The sequence below is a fragment of the Miniopterus schreibersii genome (genome assembly GCF_964146895.1).
Source record: "Miniopterus schreibersii genome assembly, chromosome: 11".
In the NCBI taxonomy this organism is placed as follows: Eukaryota; Metazoa; Chordata; class Mammalia; order Chiroptera; family Miniopteridae; genus Miniopterus; species Miniopterus schreibersii.
In genome coordinates this window covers 43,945,571-43,961,126 of record NC_138111.1, presented here as the reverse complement: position 1 = coordinate 43,961,126, position 15,556 = coordinate 43,945,571, and the positions used below count along the sequence as shown (strand labels likewise).

At 44.1% G+C, this 15,556-nt stretch overlaps 1 protein-coding gene across 4 annotated transcripts in view; it reads left to right on the top strand.

Moving 5' to 3' along the window:
- The window catches only part of GLIS3 (GLIS family zinc finger 3), a 408,840-nt gene that overhangs the window by 332,805 nt on the left and 60,479 nt on the right, over nucleotides 1-15,556 (top strand). For all 4 annotated transcript variants that reach the window (XM_081150561.1, XM_081150560.1, XM_081150562.1 and 1 more), the window contains one exon: nucleotides 12,730-12,877. In XM_081150561.1, the coding sequence (XP_081006687.1) occupies nucleotides 12,730-12,877 (148 nt within the window). The remainder of the gene's footprint in view (nucleotides 1-12,729; nucleotides 12,878-15,556) is intronic.

Sequence of the window (15,556 nt, the reverse complement as noted above, 5' to 3'; positions counted from 1 at the left end):
CTGGTAAGATGGAGGGGGAAGTAATTACCAGATAGCTGGCTGCTTTAATTAAACCTCGAGAATACTTGAATAGAAAGAAAAATGCTGCACTTGACTGGATGGCATGGAATGTGTGTGGTCACATTAGTGCACTGAGCCGGTGTCAGGAGGGATTTATGAAGTTATGACAGAGGTAAACCCCTCTTCCTGCTCTGAGAACTCACAGCCCCACCAGCAGGCCCCAGAGGGTGAAGGTGGATGCTTCAGGCCAGGTGAAATTCCAAAATAATCGTTCTCTACTTGTCTAGGAAACTATCCTTTAATTTAATAGTCTGCTTTTGAGATGCTCCTCCAGGTGAAGTTTGAATCTACCTTTGACTATGTTCCTTTATGTATCATGTTCCAGTTAGGTAAAAAAAACGTAAGATTCTTAGTGTCAGTTTTAGAGTGATTAATATTGACTCAGGAGGAAAGTGTTTTCACAAATGTAACAGTACAAAAAGTCTGTGCTGAATGCTTCTGATTTCAACATCCTTTTGAATCTTGGCTCCCTAGCTCTGTCCAGGATAGAGATAGTGGTAGAGATTTTGGTAAGTAGGATGTCTAGACGAAGTATTAACATCCCCAAAGTGTTCTGGAAATGTTTTGTTGTTGGTTTTGATTTCTAATATATTTTGGACTTTTCCAAAAGCCCAAAGCTGGCTACATTCTTCTGAGATAGAACCTTTTTAAGGTAATGTTTACCTTCCAAAACTCTCCTAATGTCTTGATTAGGACACTGTTTGGCCCCAGACTCAGTTTATGAGGCCAAGCAGGAACCCAGAGGGTTCTAACTGGAATTACTTCTAACGATCATAATAGCATCTACTTCTAGAAGAATTAAAAAAAAAAAAGAGCAAAAAAAATAACAAAAACTCTGTATTATACTCGCCACTTTCTTTAGGTCACTCACGCAATCCTGTAATAACCCCCCCAGTATCGGTGTTATCACCCCTCTTCTACAAAGGATGGTACTAACGCCTTTGGAGGGCGAGTGTCTTCCAAATGCCACGTATTAGTAGGTGGCAAGCTGAAATTTGAACTTAGAGCTACTTGGCCCCTAAGTCCCTCTTCTTTTGACCCTTTGTCACATAGCTACGTTATGGCAAATAAAAGGAAGAGATTGATTTTAAAAAAGAGAAAAGCACCCAAAATTTTGGATGGGAGAAAAAAGAAAATAGAAGTAGTGTTAGTTGCAATGCTTCCGTACCAGATGCTAATGAAAAAAGTAGTAATAGAAATGGTTAACACGTTCTGAGTACTGACATACTATATACTGGTGAAGTACTTTATCATCTCATGTTGTCCCTAACAACTCTCCTATGAATTAGATGCCATTATCCATCTTCTACAGAGAAAAGTAAGCTAAAGAGATGCCAAACAGTGTGTTCTCGGTTGTGTGACGTTTCACAAGCAAGGACACAAAAGCTCAGGTTCAGGTAGTTCGGGCCCAGAGTCCACACTCTTACCTTTCATAACCCATATTGTGGCTAAGCTATTCTTTAAGTGGTTGTTAATAGCTTAGTGTCAGTAGAGCGTGGGCTATTTTTAGAGATATAGTAACTCACCCTTGGGCAGAAATTTAACATCATCTTGGGTGCCAGAGGATATTTTTACTAAGTTTGCAAATGGCACCAAAATGGGGAATGCGGAGTCCAACTGGGTGATTGAGTCCAATTTGCTGCAGCCAAGAGATTCTGTACCACCCACTGACAGTGGAGCTCCAAAAAGTTGTCTTCCAAATATAAAGAACCATCGAAAGTAAAGAGCATCACATAGGACAAAGTATCTAGGGATTTTACTTAATGGCAAGTTTTATTTGAGCTGCCCTGTAAGCCCCATGAGGACAGGGGACTCAGTTACAGTGTACAGTACTTTATGTCCTTGACCTAGCACAGTGTTGGATACATGGTAAGGGCTCAATAAATATATACTGAATGAATAATAAACGAATACAACATGGATTTAAAAAGCTATTGATTCTTTAGGCTGCAGCAATAGAGGTAAAAAGTCTAGGACAAGTGTTTGTTCTGTTATACTCTGTCCTGGTCAGACAGCTGGTTCACTGCATTAGGACTGAGATCTCATTTGCACCTTGGCCATCGAGGTCCAGGGCTGAGAGTAATTGGGGTGGTGAATGGAATAATATGCTACTTTGGAGAGAAGACTGGCACTTCAGTGACTTGTGCGTGCCAACTGCTTTGTGAATCTTACCTCATTTAGTTCTCAAAGTGACCAAGGTAGCGCAGTGGTGTTACCCTCATGTTACAGAAGGGAAACTAGATTGAGGCAGGTGACTCTGCTTCCAAGAGCGCACAAGCTCCTTCTACTCAAGTATCCTCTTAGATATTAAAAAACTCAGGATGCTCAGCCTGTAGGAAAAAAACTGTCAAGGGAGGGCTGACAAAGAAACTAAACCACAGCCCCTTTCAGGGCTGAAACTCTTAATTCTACAGCATTTTGAGGCTTCTCAAATACTAAAAGAACTATAATGTGAGCAGTTATTCTGTGTGGTCTGGGCGAAGAGGGGAGGAATGAACCCCAGTGGGTGGAAACGATGGAGCAGCAGATTACAATTCAACTTGAAGCCAGTTTCTAATAATCAGACCTATTTAGCAATGGAGGGAACAGAGTCGTAAGGGAGTGAATTCCCTGTCACGAAGGGGATTTAGACGAAGGCTGAGCTGGCCCCACCTTCTGTGGTAGTGTTGCACAGTTCAATACCATGCATTTAAATTGAAATTAATTGAAATCAGACAAAATTAAAATAAAGTAAACTCTGGTTCCTCAGTTGCACTACCCACTTTTCAGGCGCCCATTAATCGCACGTGACTAGTGGCTACCAATCAGCACAGCTCAGCCCTTTTCTGTCACTGGAGAAAGGTCTGTGGGATAGCACCGCTGTAGACTTGGCACGTAAGATTACTGGACTCTAGCTCCTTTTTTCTTAGAAATTGTTTCTGTGAACATTTCCCATAGATCACAGTTTTGGCTAAATAAGCACTAGTCTGGTAGTATCTGTACTAGCACTGATTTTTCATGTCTCTTATTGAGATATACCCCAGCATATTCCATTAGGTATATTCCATTACTCTGGTAGGTTCATTAATCAGCTCTGGGTAACATTTGTGGCCTTTGGAGTCCCTGCTGCAGATAGGAATCCCCTTCTGTATAGAAGTTCAGGATGCCTCATATTCCCAAAGAGGTTTCTTCTAGTGCTGTTTTCACTCTCATATCTTTTCCTCTTCGCAAGTTGGTCATTCACAGGGGAAATGAACCTGATAGCAGATTGCTGGAGATCAATTACCTGTGAGAGGCCAATGCCACTTCATAAATGTCAGTGCTAAAGAATCTCCTACGGGGAGGATTTTTAGATTCAACTGGAAATTAATTGTAATTAATATAATAGGTTAAGTCATTGTAATTATTTTTAAGCCTTTGGGCAATGAGTTAATTCCCGGAGAGCCGCATTGCTCCAAGTGTCATAGAGAATGCTTGATGAGAATGTTCTGGTGCTAAACCCTAACCCTCTGGGAAAAAAAAAGCCTCTTAGTCTCTCCTTCTGGCTGAGTTTCTCCAGAAATATATTTTGGTGGCATTTGATTTCTGGAGAACAAAGGAATCCCTACAAGGTGATGCATAAACATGTACAGCCAGATAGGCCGCGCTCACTGGAGGAAGGGAAAACAAAAGGCCTTTGATTGCGCCTCATTTTTTTTGGAAGTATGTCTCACTTCAGACTCACCGAGTGCCTCTGCTCTTGGAATAAAGGTAGTGGAACTGAACATTGAAGAATCTGGGCCCCTTGCCCCTTTCCTAATTATTTCCACTTGACTCACTTAATCTTAGACTATTATTCAGTCATATCTGAAATGAGAAAATGATGGGAGTAGAATTTCCGTCTCTTGTTTCAAGAGCTTATAAACATTAACAGAATAGTCTTGAACAAAAAAAAACAAATAAAAATCACAATGGACGGTGCCGTGTTTTTATATAGTGAGTTAGGAAAAATCCCTGCATTGTTCAGGAAGCAGCTCAGGTTTCCAGATGGAGGAACCTTGTCAAGCTCTGATGGGTGACTTCATTATTAACGTCGAAAAACTTATCATTTGGAACAAATATTTCATAATGGGAGATTGTGCAGAAGCTAAGGAGCCAATTTGTCTACTTGCACCTGGATAGAAATTAAGCCCTAAAATGGGTCATTGAAAATCAGGGTCATTAACACTCAGAGACTCACAGATTGGATTCTGAGGCTCAGAGCTGTCTCGTTTCTTCCTGTGTGTCCATGAGCCTTAGTACAGCTTTAGAGATAGACAGAGGCATGAAGTCCTAACCGTTGCTAAGAGCTAGATCAGGACTCAGTGTGCAAAGAAAACTTCCCGACAACTGGAACTGTATGAAATTGTGGCTGACTGCCACGGTGAAGAAGGTGCCGGTGACTGCAGGGGATCAGGCCAAGTCTGAGAGCCACCGACTGGGGCTGCGGTGGGAAACTTGTGCTTAAGTTAGAGGTTTGGCCCCAGTGAAACCCGAGGTCCCTTTAAATGCTGATTATTCCTGTACGTTGTGTTTTTTTAAATTTACCTTCCACAAGTATGCTTATAGTATCATCCATGATATCTCAGAACACCCCACTTTCATCAAACATCTAGTTACCCTTGTATGTGAGCACATCGCATGCCGAGGGAAGGGAGGAGTGTGCGTCTGAGCGTCCTGGGAGTGCTGCCCAGGGGCCCCTGCCCTCCTGAACCCAGTCAAGCAGAGGTGGGCGTGTTTACTAAGGTGGGTGCTCCCGAGCAGCCTGCGAACCAAACATTCAGGTGTGGGAGTTGTTAGGGAAGGGCTCCCGGGAGAGTCCAGGAGGGAGAGGGGGAAGGGGAAGTTATGCGGAGGCCATCCCACTGGGCGCGCAGGAGCCTAACTGAAAGCTCAGAGCTGCTTGCACTTCAAGGCAAAGAACTGGTTAGTCACGTGTGTGTGTGTGTGTGTGTGTGTGTGTTGGGGTGGGGGTGCTAGCTGTTGTCTGGAGTGTAAGCTCGCCAGAGCTGGGGAGGGGGCGACACAGAGCTGATCACAGCGGTCAGAGGGGATCTGGGCAGAGCAGCAGCAGCCTCCCTGCTAGAGTTACTATTTTCTGTATCTTTAAGAATTCTCCGTTCGCAGGGTAATTCAGACATGACCTCGTCGTATTTTTTAGACACGTCCACACACCACTAGAGATTGTGAACCTCCTTCAGATAAAGACACGTGTCTCCTCCTTACAAATCCAGTTGGCACTGGACAGTTTCCCCGGACGTCGGTGCCACCCTGCCAGGTGCTGCTGGGTTTTAAACCTGTAAGAGGCAGGTCAGTCGGCCAGGTCCTCGTGGACTTTACAGCACGGTTGTGCAGATGAAACTCCTAACGGGAAATAAAGCGCAGTGCGCATGTCCGGTTGCAGGGTCGTTGAAAACAGACTCGGCAGCTCTCCCTGAACCCAGTGTGGGCTGGTCCGGTCCGAAGGGGCTTCATTCAGGAGGGGCGCAGTCAAGTGGATCTTGCAGGAGCTACGCTGGGAAGAGGAAAGTCATTCCAGGCAGGAGGGACGAACACCATAATGAACACAGTGTTTGCAGACAGCGGGGCAGTGCTCTTGAAAGGAACGGGGCTTTTGTGGAGGCCTGGAGGAGATGTCTGTCCACGGCGTGGGGGATCCCATTGTGGAGGCTCTTCTTGTCTTAGTCTTTTGGGATTGATGTGCCAAACAATAGGAGAGGACATTTACTTCTCCAGTCCATCACAGTAAACTCTGTTTTAGGAGAGTCTTTGTGAAGCCCCAGGATGCACTGGTGAGGGTAGAGAGCCCGTGGAGCCCACAGGTTGCTATTAGTGGTCCAGCCCCATCTTTGTCCCTGACCCCACCCTCTGATGTCCACTTGCCTGCAGGTTCCCTCTACCTGGATGTCCTGGGATCATCTGAAACTTAATATATCCCAAAACAATCTGCCAGTTTACCTCCAACCTAATCCTCCCTCCTCCTTTGCTATTCCTCTTGCCCAAACTGGGGGCCATGCTCAATTCTTCTTTTTCTCTCAGATTCCACACCTTTCAACTCCACCTTCAAAACACACACTGACCACGCCTGTTGTCTGGATTATTGAAGTAACTCCTCCTGGGCCTTCTTGACCTTCTACTATCTGTTTTCCACATAATAACCAGAGCTGTTTTGTGTGTTTTTTAACACTATAAGACGAACCAGTTGCTTTTCTGCTCATGCCCTCCCTTTGGCGTGCTGCTCCAGTGAAATCAAATGCTAAATCTTCCTGTGCTGCAGGCTGGACGTGACCTGCCCTCTGGCTATTGCTTCGATCCCGGGTCCCACACAGCCTTCCCTTTGCCCCCTTGCCCGCCCCCTCCGAGTAACTATCCTTAGAACCCATCTGCTTGCTCCTGCCCTAGATTTCCCCCCTTTGTGTTCCACCTGCATAAAATGCTCTGGCTGCCCGTCTTCTCTCTTCACGTTCTCTCTCTTCATTCAGGTCTCATTCAGCCCATAATGTGCTCTCGTCACAGAGGCCTTTCCTGACCCCGTGTCTGAAAGCACAGGGGAGCATGGAGGAGTGTGGCAGCCCACGCGGCCCGGCTCAGCCTCCCAGAGACCGGCGTGGGAGAGGAAGAAGGTCCGAGGGAGGAGCAGGGAACCCGGGAACCCGGAGAGAGATGAGCGACGGGTCCTCTCTGGGAGCAGTGCTGTGGTCAGGGTTACCCTGTGCCAGGATCCTCTCATTTCAGCCTGGCCCTCGAGGCTCAGTGGTTGAGTGTTGAACCAAGAACCAGGAGGTCCCTCTCTCTGGAATCAATAAAAATATTTAAAAAATAAAATAAAAATAAAGTAAAATTTAAAAATCAAATCATCTGGCCCGGCAGACGTGGCTCAGCAGTTGAGCCTTGACCTAGGATCCAGGAGATCGTGGTTCAATTCCCGGTCAGGGCACGTGCCCGGGTTGTGGGCTCGATCCCCATTAGGGAGCGTGCAGGAGGCAGCCGATCACTGACTCTCTCATCAATGATGTTTCCTATCTCTCCCTCTCCCTTCCTCTCTCTTTAAGTCAATAAAATATATATTTTTAAAAAGATCATCTCTTTTCAGGTGTCCTGGGCCATCGTGCCTGTACTCAGGACGTAGATCTTAGGGACAACACGTGCCCATGCTTTATTTTTCTCAACTGCAGTATTCACATTATTGGCCCAGGACCAAACCAGCGGCCAAAGCTCCAGGGGAGGGGACAGTGACAGCAAACAGCGGTGGTCCATTCTGTTTCTCCATCTCTCCCCCAGCAGGGACCCCTCTCCCTGAAGGGCATGATGTCAGGGTCTGCACCGTGGTGGTGAGGTGTACTGGGAACTTTTCCAGGGAACCTGGGGGCCCTTGGCTCTTTTTCCAACTAGACCAAGATCAACTGATAGGAAGGGGGAAGTGTGTGTGTGCTGTGCGGTGGAGGAAGGAGAATATCGGGATGGGCTACTTCTTGAGCCAGTGTCATACAATTTCAAGGAGCCTGACTGGATCGACACACCTGACCGGGATCCAAGCCTGACCTTTGCTACCTGCGTCATTCCAGCTTTTTCCTCCCTGCGGTGGAAATACAACTGCAGGTACCGCCCAGGGCTGCTGTGAGACACAGTCCTGAGCACACTGTGGAGATTTCATGTATATTTAGTGAATTGAAATGCAGTCTTTAAACGTGTGACGGTGACTGTGCGCTTCCCGCCCTTGGCTGTGGGATCCGTGTGCGTGATGCTCCTTCCTTCCTGACCTGGATTACTCCTCCTGCAGTCGTGGCTTTCAGGGTGCATCCTGCGTCAGCCAGGCTTTTCCAGAGAACCAGTTGGGAGGAGGGGAAAGAGAGATAAATTAATTGATTTCAAAGAAGGAAACTAGCTCACTCGATTGTGAGGTCAGCAAGTCAGGAATCTGTAGGGCAGGGATCTCTGGAGGAGCTGATGATGCAGCCCAGAGGAAGAATTTCTTCTTTCTCAAGGAAGCTGTAGGCTTTTGGCTCTTGAACCCTTTCACTGATGGGGTGAGGCCCTGCTAGATTATAGAAGATAATCTTTATTTAAAGTAGACTGACCATGGTGGGTGTCAACCCCATCTATAGAATTCCTTCACAGCAACACCTAGTGTTTGATTGAATAATTGGGAACCGTAGCCCAGCCAAGGTGACACAGGACTAACCTTCAGTGTGTTCATACCTCACAGCTCAGTGGGCTCTCAAAGAAGGGGAGGCAAAGTGACTGCATGGCTGTGGATAATAATAGGGGACAAGATGAGACCCTACAAGAGTGCCCTACTGCACTAAGACTAAAGCCAGAGTGCTCATTGAAGGCTGCGGGGTCCTGCGTGATCCCCCACCTTTCAGACCTCACTCCTCATGTCTCTCTCTAGGTCGTGCCACACTGGCCTCCTTGCCGATCTCTCCTTCTGAACTCTTCCCCCTGATGTGCACTTAGCTAATTTCCTCAGCTCCTTGAAGTCTTCGCTCTAATGGATTTTCTCAACAAGGCCTCCATTCTCCCCAACATTCCTAATCCCACCTACCTTTCTCTCTTTTTTCTTTTTTTCCTTAGCACTTACCAACTTCTATACAATTTACTTATTTAGTTAATTTGTTACTGTTTACTCTGTCCTCTGGAACATAAACTCAGTGAGTATCTTTGTTTTGATCGCTGATACATTTGAAGCCCCTGGAACAGTGCCAGGCATATGCCAGGCATATGGTTGAGGCCCAAGGAAGATTTGTACAATGAATGAATGAGAAAGATAAGGAAGGACGGTGCTCCTCTGGAACCGATGGGGTATGGTTAGGGCAGCTGAGTTGAGCAACTCCAGGGGCACCATTCACAGAGACTACGGGGTGAATAAAGGTCCCTGGTGTTGTCCAACACAGCAGCCCCTTAAACTAGATAATCAGTGGGCTCCAATTTCACTTCTTTCCATAAGGAGCAGTAAAGATTCCATAAAAAGCAAGTCTCTCTCCTAAGAGCAGGTATTAGACTGGATTGACTTTTTTAACCCTTTGTATCCCTGTGAAAGAAAATATTTATCCAAATCGATTTTAAGACAGGAATGTCCTGTAACTATTTATTATTATGAGACCTGAAGAGAGACATAATAAGAAATGGTTACATGAGGTTCATGTGTTAAAGACAGTTTAGTTTTTATAATTTCCTATTTTCATCATTTGTTTTCTCCGTAACAACAACAACAACAAAATCTAGCTCTCCTCATCAGGATTCTTAGAGACTGGTGCTTCTGAAAGTATAGTCCCCAGATGAACATCATTGTGACCTGAGGACTTGTTAGAAGGACCCCCCAGACCTGCTGAGCCGGCAGCTCTGGCAGGGCCTGTAGGTGTATGCCCAGGTTTGAGAACCACAGTTAGAGACCATTTCTCATTGAAAAATTGTCCTATGTCGTCTTTATATTCCTAGCAGCTAAGAAGTGTTTGAAATACACATTATGTAGTTTGTTTTATACAAATAGTTGAGTTTCTTACTCCAAAGATGAAGCCCTATTTTATTGAAAGACATCCCTTCCAGAAGATTCTATCCTGCTGTGTGACTCCTGCCTCCCCCATTAGATAATTCCTGAAATGATCTGGAAGGCCCTTTCCTGGTCATCTAACCTGGGAGGCAGGGAGAGAGGGACAGTAAACTTAGATACCATTACTGCATTTCTGTGCATATGGCCCTCTGGCAATTTTGTATGAGGTCCTCAAGGCTTGTTCAATTTAAGAAGCCGTTTCTAGAACCATACATAATCCCAGAGAAAACCAAATTAACTCTCACCACCAAGTCGTATGGAATCACACTCTTGGAAGATGTGAATACTTGTTGAAGCTAAAGAAGAGTTGCCTGCCTCTGACTCCAGGCGTAACCGTGGCCATGAAATTCCTTGGAAAGACCTCATCGGTACCGATAACTGGAAAACCCTAGAGTAGCTGGTAATAGAAAGCAGAGAGATGTTCACGTCTGTGCTCAGTACAACATGTGGGCCCCAGACCACATCTTAACAAAAGAAGATAAATTAAAAGTGATCACCAGAACTCATTCTTAGCCTTGATTTTTTTCCAGTTTTTCTTACTCAGCATGTGTTAGGTTAGTACCAAAATAACAAACATACTTTCCAAAGGCCCTAAGAGGGTTAGGCATTAACTCAGACAGACTTGGTCAAAGATTCCAGTGTGGCAGAGCTGAGGAAATTATAATATAATTATGTCTCATTCACTCCATGTGTTAAATAAATGCTCCTTCCCTATACTTAGGGTCACTGTGTCATTTTCATATTCTTGGACTAAAGACCTGGACATATGTTTGTCTCTTTATGAAGCTTTTTGAGATCCAAGAAACACTGCTCTCTAAATAGTAGCTTACTGATGTTTTGTGTGTGTGTGTTTCTTTCTGATCAGAGTGTGGGTGTGGATCAGAGTCATGTTGGAGGTGTGCTGTTAGTGTTTAACAACCAACTCTCCATAGAAAAATGCCCCAGTTTGCCCACTTTGTAGCATTTGCCAGTTTCCATGGTGTATATATTCTTATCATGTTCCATTTCAAGCTATCAATCTTTGCAAGGAAAGTTTGGAAAAGATACACATGGTTGGTGCTCTTGGGTTGGTAAAGACCAGCTCTGACAAGTCGCTGGAATGCAGGAAATTTGGAAAGCAGAGGAAAGGATTTTTAAAAAAAACAGAGGAAATAAATACATGACATTGCCACTAGGAACAAAAGTCAGTTTTAATATTGGGTTACATTTTCTTACAGTGTTTCGTCTGCGTTTTTATGTAATTGATATTTCATATATATAATTTTGTGTTTTGCTTTTATCTTCATGAGCCTTATTTTAGTGGTTGCATAATATACCATTAAATTGATATAAGATCATTTATTAGCCTTAATTGTGGACATGTAAGTAACATTTTCTAATTTTTGATATTGCTGCGAGCAATGCTACATATCATTGAAACATTTGTTATAAATCTTCCTTCACCTTCTGGCTATTTCTTTAAGACAAATTTTATGATCAAATGGTTTAAATTATGGGTCTTAAAAAAATATTGCCAGATACCATCAAGAAAGTTTGTACCAATGTACACTTCTACCAACAATGTTTAAGGATGCCTCTCTCACTGTACCTTAACTACCACTATTCTTTAAAAAATTTTGATAGGTTAAAAAAACTTTAACATTGCCTTTCTTTGTAAGTGTGCTGAACACTTTTATGTTTAGTCATCCTGTTCCTCCTTTTTAAAGTCTTACGTTCATGCCAAGGGCTGTATAGTGAGGCAGTCCCCACGCAGGAGATTCTGCTGTGAGCCTCTTGCCTCAACCATTAGATAATTCCTGGACCAGAGATTATTTAAGAGCTTTAAATGACCTGGAAGGCCCTTTCCTGGTTTTTGAATTGGAGAGGGAGGGAGAGAGGGACTTACTTTCTCTCCCCACGTCCATGTCTGGTTTCATCTTCTATTTCTCTTCTCTAGGCCCCAGGCTCACACCACTCCAGCCTTACTATTCCTCAGATAGTCCAGGCACACCACGAGGAGGCAGGTTCCTCTCCCATAGATCTGTAGAGCTCGCTCCCTGACTGCTTTCAAAGCTTTTTGCAAATGCCACATCCAAGAGGTTTCCCCTAGTCCCCTCTCTAAAATTGCCATCCCTCATCCCTACTCACCGTCTTCCTTCTCTGCACCACTATTCCACTGTAGTCTAAGTTCCCTAACACAGAATTCCTAGAGTCTAGAGGAGCATCTGACAATAAATATCGATGGATGAATAAGTATACTCCTGCCGTATATCTAAAGGTTTAGTTTTGTCTTGATAAAGGCAATATCAACTTATGTTCTTCCCTTAAACACTGGAGATGGTAACTATTTTCAATATCTGTAACAAATATATTGCTAGATTTTTAAGGTATTGTGCTTTTATATAAGCAGAAGATAAGTATTTTTATGTAACTAAATCTTGCATTGTGATTTTTTTCTATTTGATTTACACTTACAAAATTCTTTCTCATAAAGCCATCAGATAACTTTTCACCTAGACTTTATTCTAACATTTTTATGACTTGGTTTTTTTGTAACTCTTTAATAAATAATGTATTTGTTATTGTGATAAAATGACCATCTACATTTTTTTTGTCATGTAACTTACTGTTGGGGTTCTGTTTCTGTCAATTACCTTGGCTTTTCTTTTAATCGTGCTCCATGATATTTTAAAATTTAACTTCCGTATTTTCCTGTCATGTAAAATCTATAGGCACCAAATCTCAATGGACATTTCTTAATTATCTCAAAGATATTTTCATAGTAGTCGCTCCGTATTTTAAAAGCACTTTCCAATCTGGATTAAATAGACTTCAGTTTGTTTTGTTATCGCTACAAGGTCTGATAAGATACAGAGCAAATAAAAGGAAATACAATAGGAAGCTGGGTTCTCAGAAGTCACAATATCAGGGCTAACGTCGAATCCGCCTCTAGCCACAGCTTTTCCTGAAGCACCCGCCAGGCCTGGAAAACTGACCCATTTATTGACTCCCTTAAACCCTGGGCTTAACCCATAGCTGTTGCCTGATAATATCTGTGGACCGAGCCCGGGGCGTGATGCGGGCCAGGAAGGGAGCCCAAGCAGCAGCCTGCCTTTCCCACCTGTCCTCTGTTTTCTCCTCAGCTGCGGCCCAGCGCGGAGCTCCACCCGGACCTGCTCACCGAGTGCCTGTCGGTGCAGCCCCTGCAGCCGGCCGCCTCCCCGAGGGACGCCGCGGACGGCGCCGTGGGATGCTCCCCGGGGCCCGGGCCGGGGCCCGACCTCTACCCAGGTAATGAGGCCAAGGCAGACCCGCCGCACCAACCCGTGTCCTCTAGGCCCCTCCCTCTGGTTACAGGGAATGCTCACGTGAGAAAAATTCTTCTAAAATCATCTGTATTTCGCTTTATCCGCGGACTGTAAATGATCCCCCTCCCCGCCTTCCCATCTGAATTCTGAGCTGGGTTTGGCAGCAGACTATTTTTGCCATTAAGAAACGGTAAAATAATGCATTAGCTCTTTTAGTTCTGGACTTCTGCCAAAAGTTCAGGGCACCCGACCTCCCCAAGTGTCTTAAATTTATTAACTGATAGAGTAGAAACTCAAAGGAAAGGCTTCCCCCTTAAGCAGGTAACAGGCTCCATGTGGATTTCTTAATGGAACAGTCATTGTCTTCTTTGCATTTTAAAAGGAAGCCCCAGGTTTCTAAGAAAAATACCACACCAGTAAACCAACTTGTAAGAAGGTCCGCTATTGTGTGTCAACCATTGAGGGGTGTAGGGGTGGAGATGGAGTGGCAGTCCCAGACCAGCTTACTTCTGCCTGGGCTTGAGCAGTAGATGACTCTGTATTTGGGAAATTTCATGTGTGTAAGGAAAAGTAAAAAAGGATTAATATGCAATAAGGAAGTTATTTTTTTCATTTACATTCCTAGCTTGGAATTTGGTGCATTTTCCACTGTCATAATGGTGATGTACTTCTGCTAACATAATTGGGCAGCCTCCTCACATATGGAAAGCTCTTCCTGTCATGTATGACTGTGAAAGCAAAGGTCCCACCAGCGCCACATTTCAGACAATGAGAATTTTCTATTTTCTGTGGATTGCAAATCCCACTCCCACCCCCATCTGATTCCAGAGCCAGATTTTGGCAGCAGACTGTTTTTTGTGTTTTTTTTTTTTTCTTTTAAAAAGTACTAATAAGCCATAAAGAATTTAGAATTTACTGATGCGTAACAGTGAAATAGGAGAAAGAGATGCTTATATAACTTTCTAAACTCTACAGTTCTCAGCTGGTCTGAAGGCAGGGGAAAGGGGCATTGAGCAAGTACTACAGTATTTCAAGAAGGTCAGTCATCAAGACACCTTCACGTTGTCCCAGGGTCAGTGGCCCTTTATCAGTTTCTTTGGCTACTTACTCTTGGAGACAACACAGCCTCTGCTTTTTGAGATCCTCAGACATGAGACTAAAATTTATGTGAAGAGCTGACCAAATCTGACAGAGGTTTTGGGTACAGGTCATGTATACCCATGAACTATGCCAGTGTACAATGTTTTCAGCACACATAAATATTTTGTATTAGATATACATGAAAAGGCGTGACTAGTTTTGTTTGTACACATGTCTGTTTGATTTGCCAAATATTTGATATATGAACATTTATTTTAGCACATTAAATTCACAATCAGTTTAAAATAGCTAAGAATAGCACTCTCTACTTTTTTTTAAATCGTCACCCAAGGATGTTTTTATCGATTTTTTTTTTTTAAAGAGAGAGGAAAGAGAGAGAGAGAGAGAAACATCGATCCTTTGTCTCCCCATTCGTGCCCCAACTGGGAATCAAACCCACAACCTAGGTATGTGCCCTGACCAGGAATCGAACCTGCAACCTTTTGTTGTGCAGGACAGTGCTCAACCAACTGCGCTACCGGCCAGGGCTCTCTGCTTCTTCAGTCTATAAATCCATGGTTTTATTAAAGACCTGGAACACAGCAGTTAAAAGAGTCAAATCTAACCAGAATCAATTGAACAATGGCCCAACATCTAACATATATTCTGGTGATGGGCTGGTCTTGTTCATTTAAATCTCTTGGAAATGGATTTGGGAAGTGATTAAATCTCTATCTATCAAAACATCAGTACCTTTGCTGTGTGTAGCATATCTATATGGCTCATTTTCAAAACTTAGGAGTCCATTTGCCTTGGAGTTTTGGTATTTTGGTAGTGTTTTTAAAGTTTTAAAGAGATTGAGTTTGAAATGGCTTTGTCATTCCAAGAAATTCCTCTTTCTGTTCGTGACACTTTTTTTTTTTAATTGTTATATTTATTTTACAATTACAGCTTACTTGCAGTATTATTCTGTATTGGTTTCAGGTGTACAGCATAGTTGTTAGACAACCATATACTTTACAGAGTGTTCCCCCTGATATGTCCAGGACCCAACTTGTGCCATGCATCGTTATTACAATTATTGACTCTATTCCCTGTGCTGTCCTTTACATCCCCGTGACTATCTGGTAACTGCCACTTTGCCCTTCTTAATCCCTTCGCCTCTTTCAGCCAGCCCCCCCCCCCAGCAATCCGCCGTCCCGGGCCCCCCGTGTCCCTGAGTCTGTTTCTACGCTGGGTCTCCGTGAAGATTTTGAGCCCTGCCTTGAGCCTCCAGCTGTCGCAGGCGAGCTGCCGTAATGCGCCAGGAGGCCAAGTTGCCACCGTGTCGACGGAGTACCTTCAGGTCGATTTGAATTTCCCATGACTGGGGGCACGTTTGAGCAGGCAGGTGACCATCGTCCTAGACGTCCTTCCTGGAATTGTACTTCTCGAGTTAGCTTTTAACCGTGGCAGTGTATCTCCCCTCCTTTCTTTATTCCTGCTTCCCTCAGGTTCTATTTTACTTTCTTTGTTCTTGCTCTTTTTTGGGGGGGGAAAGTGGATGATGCCTTCTGTCTCACTGAGTAGGCAACAAACAGCA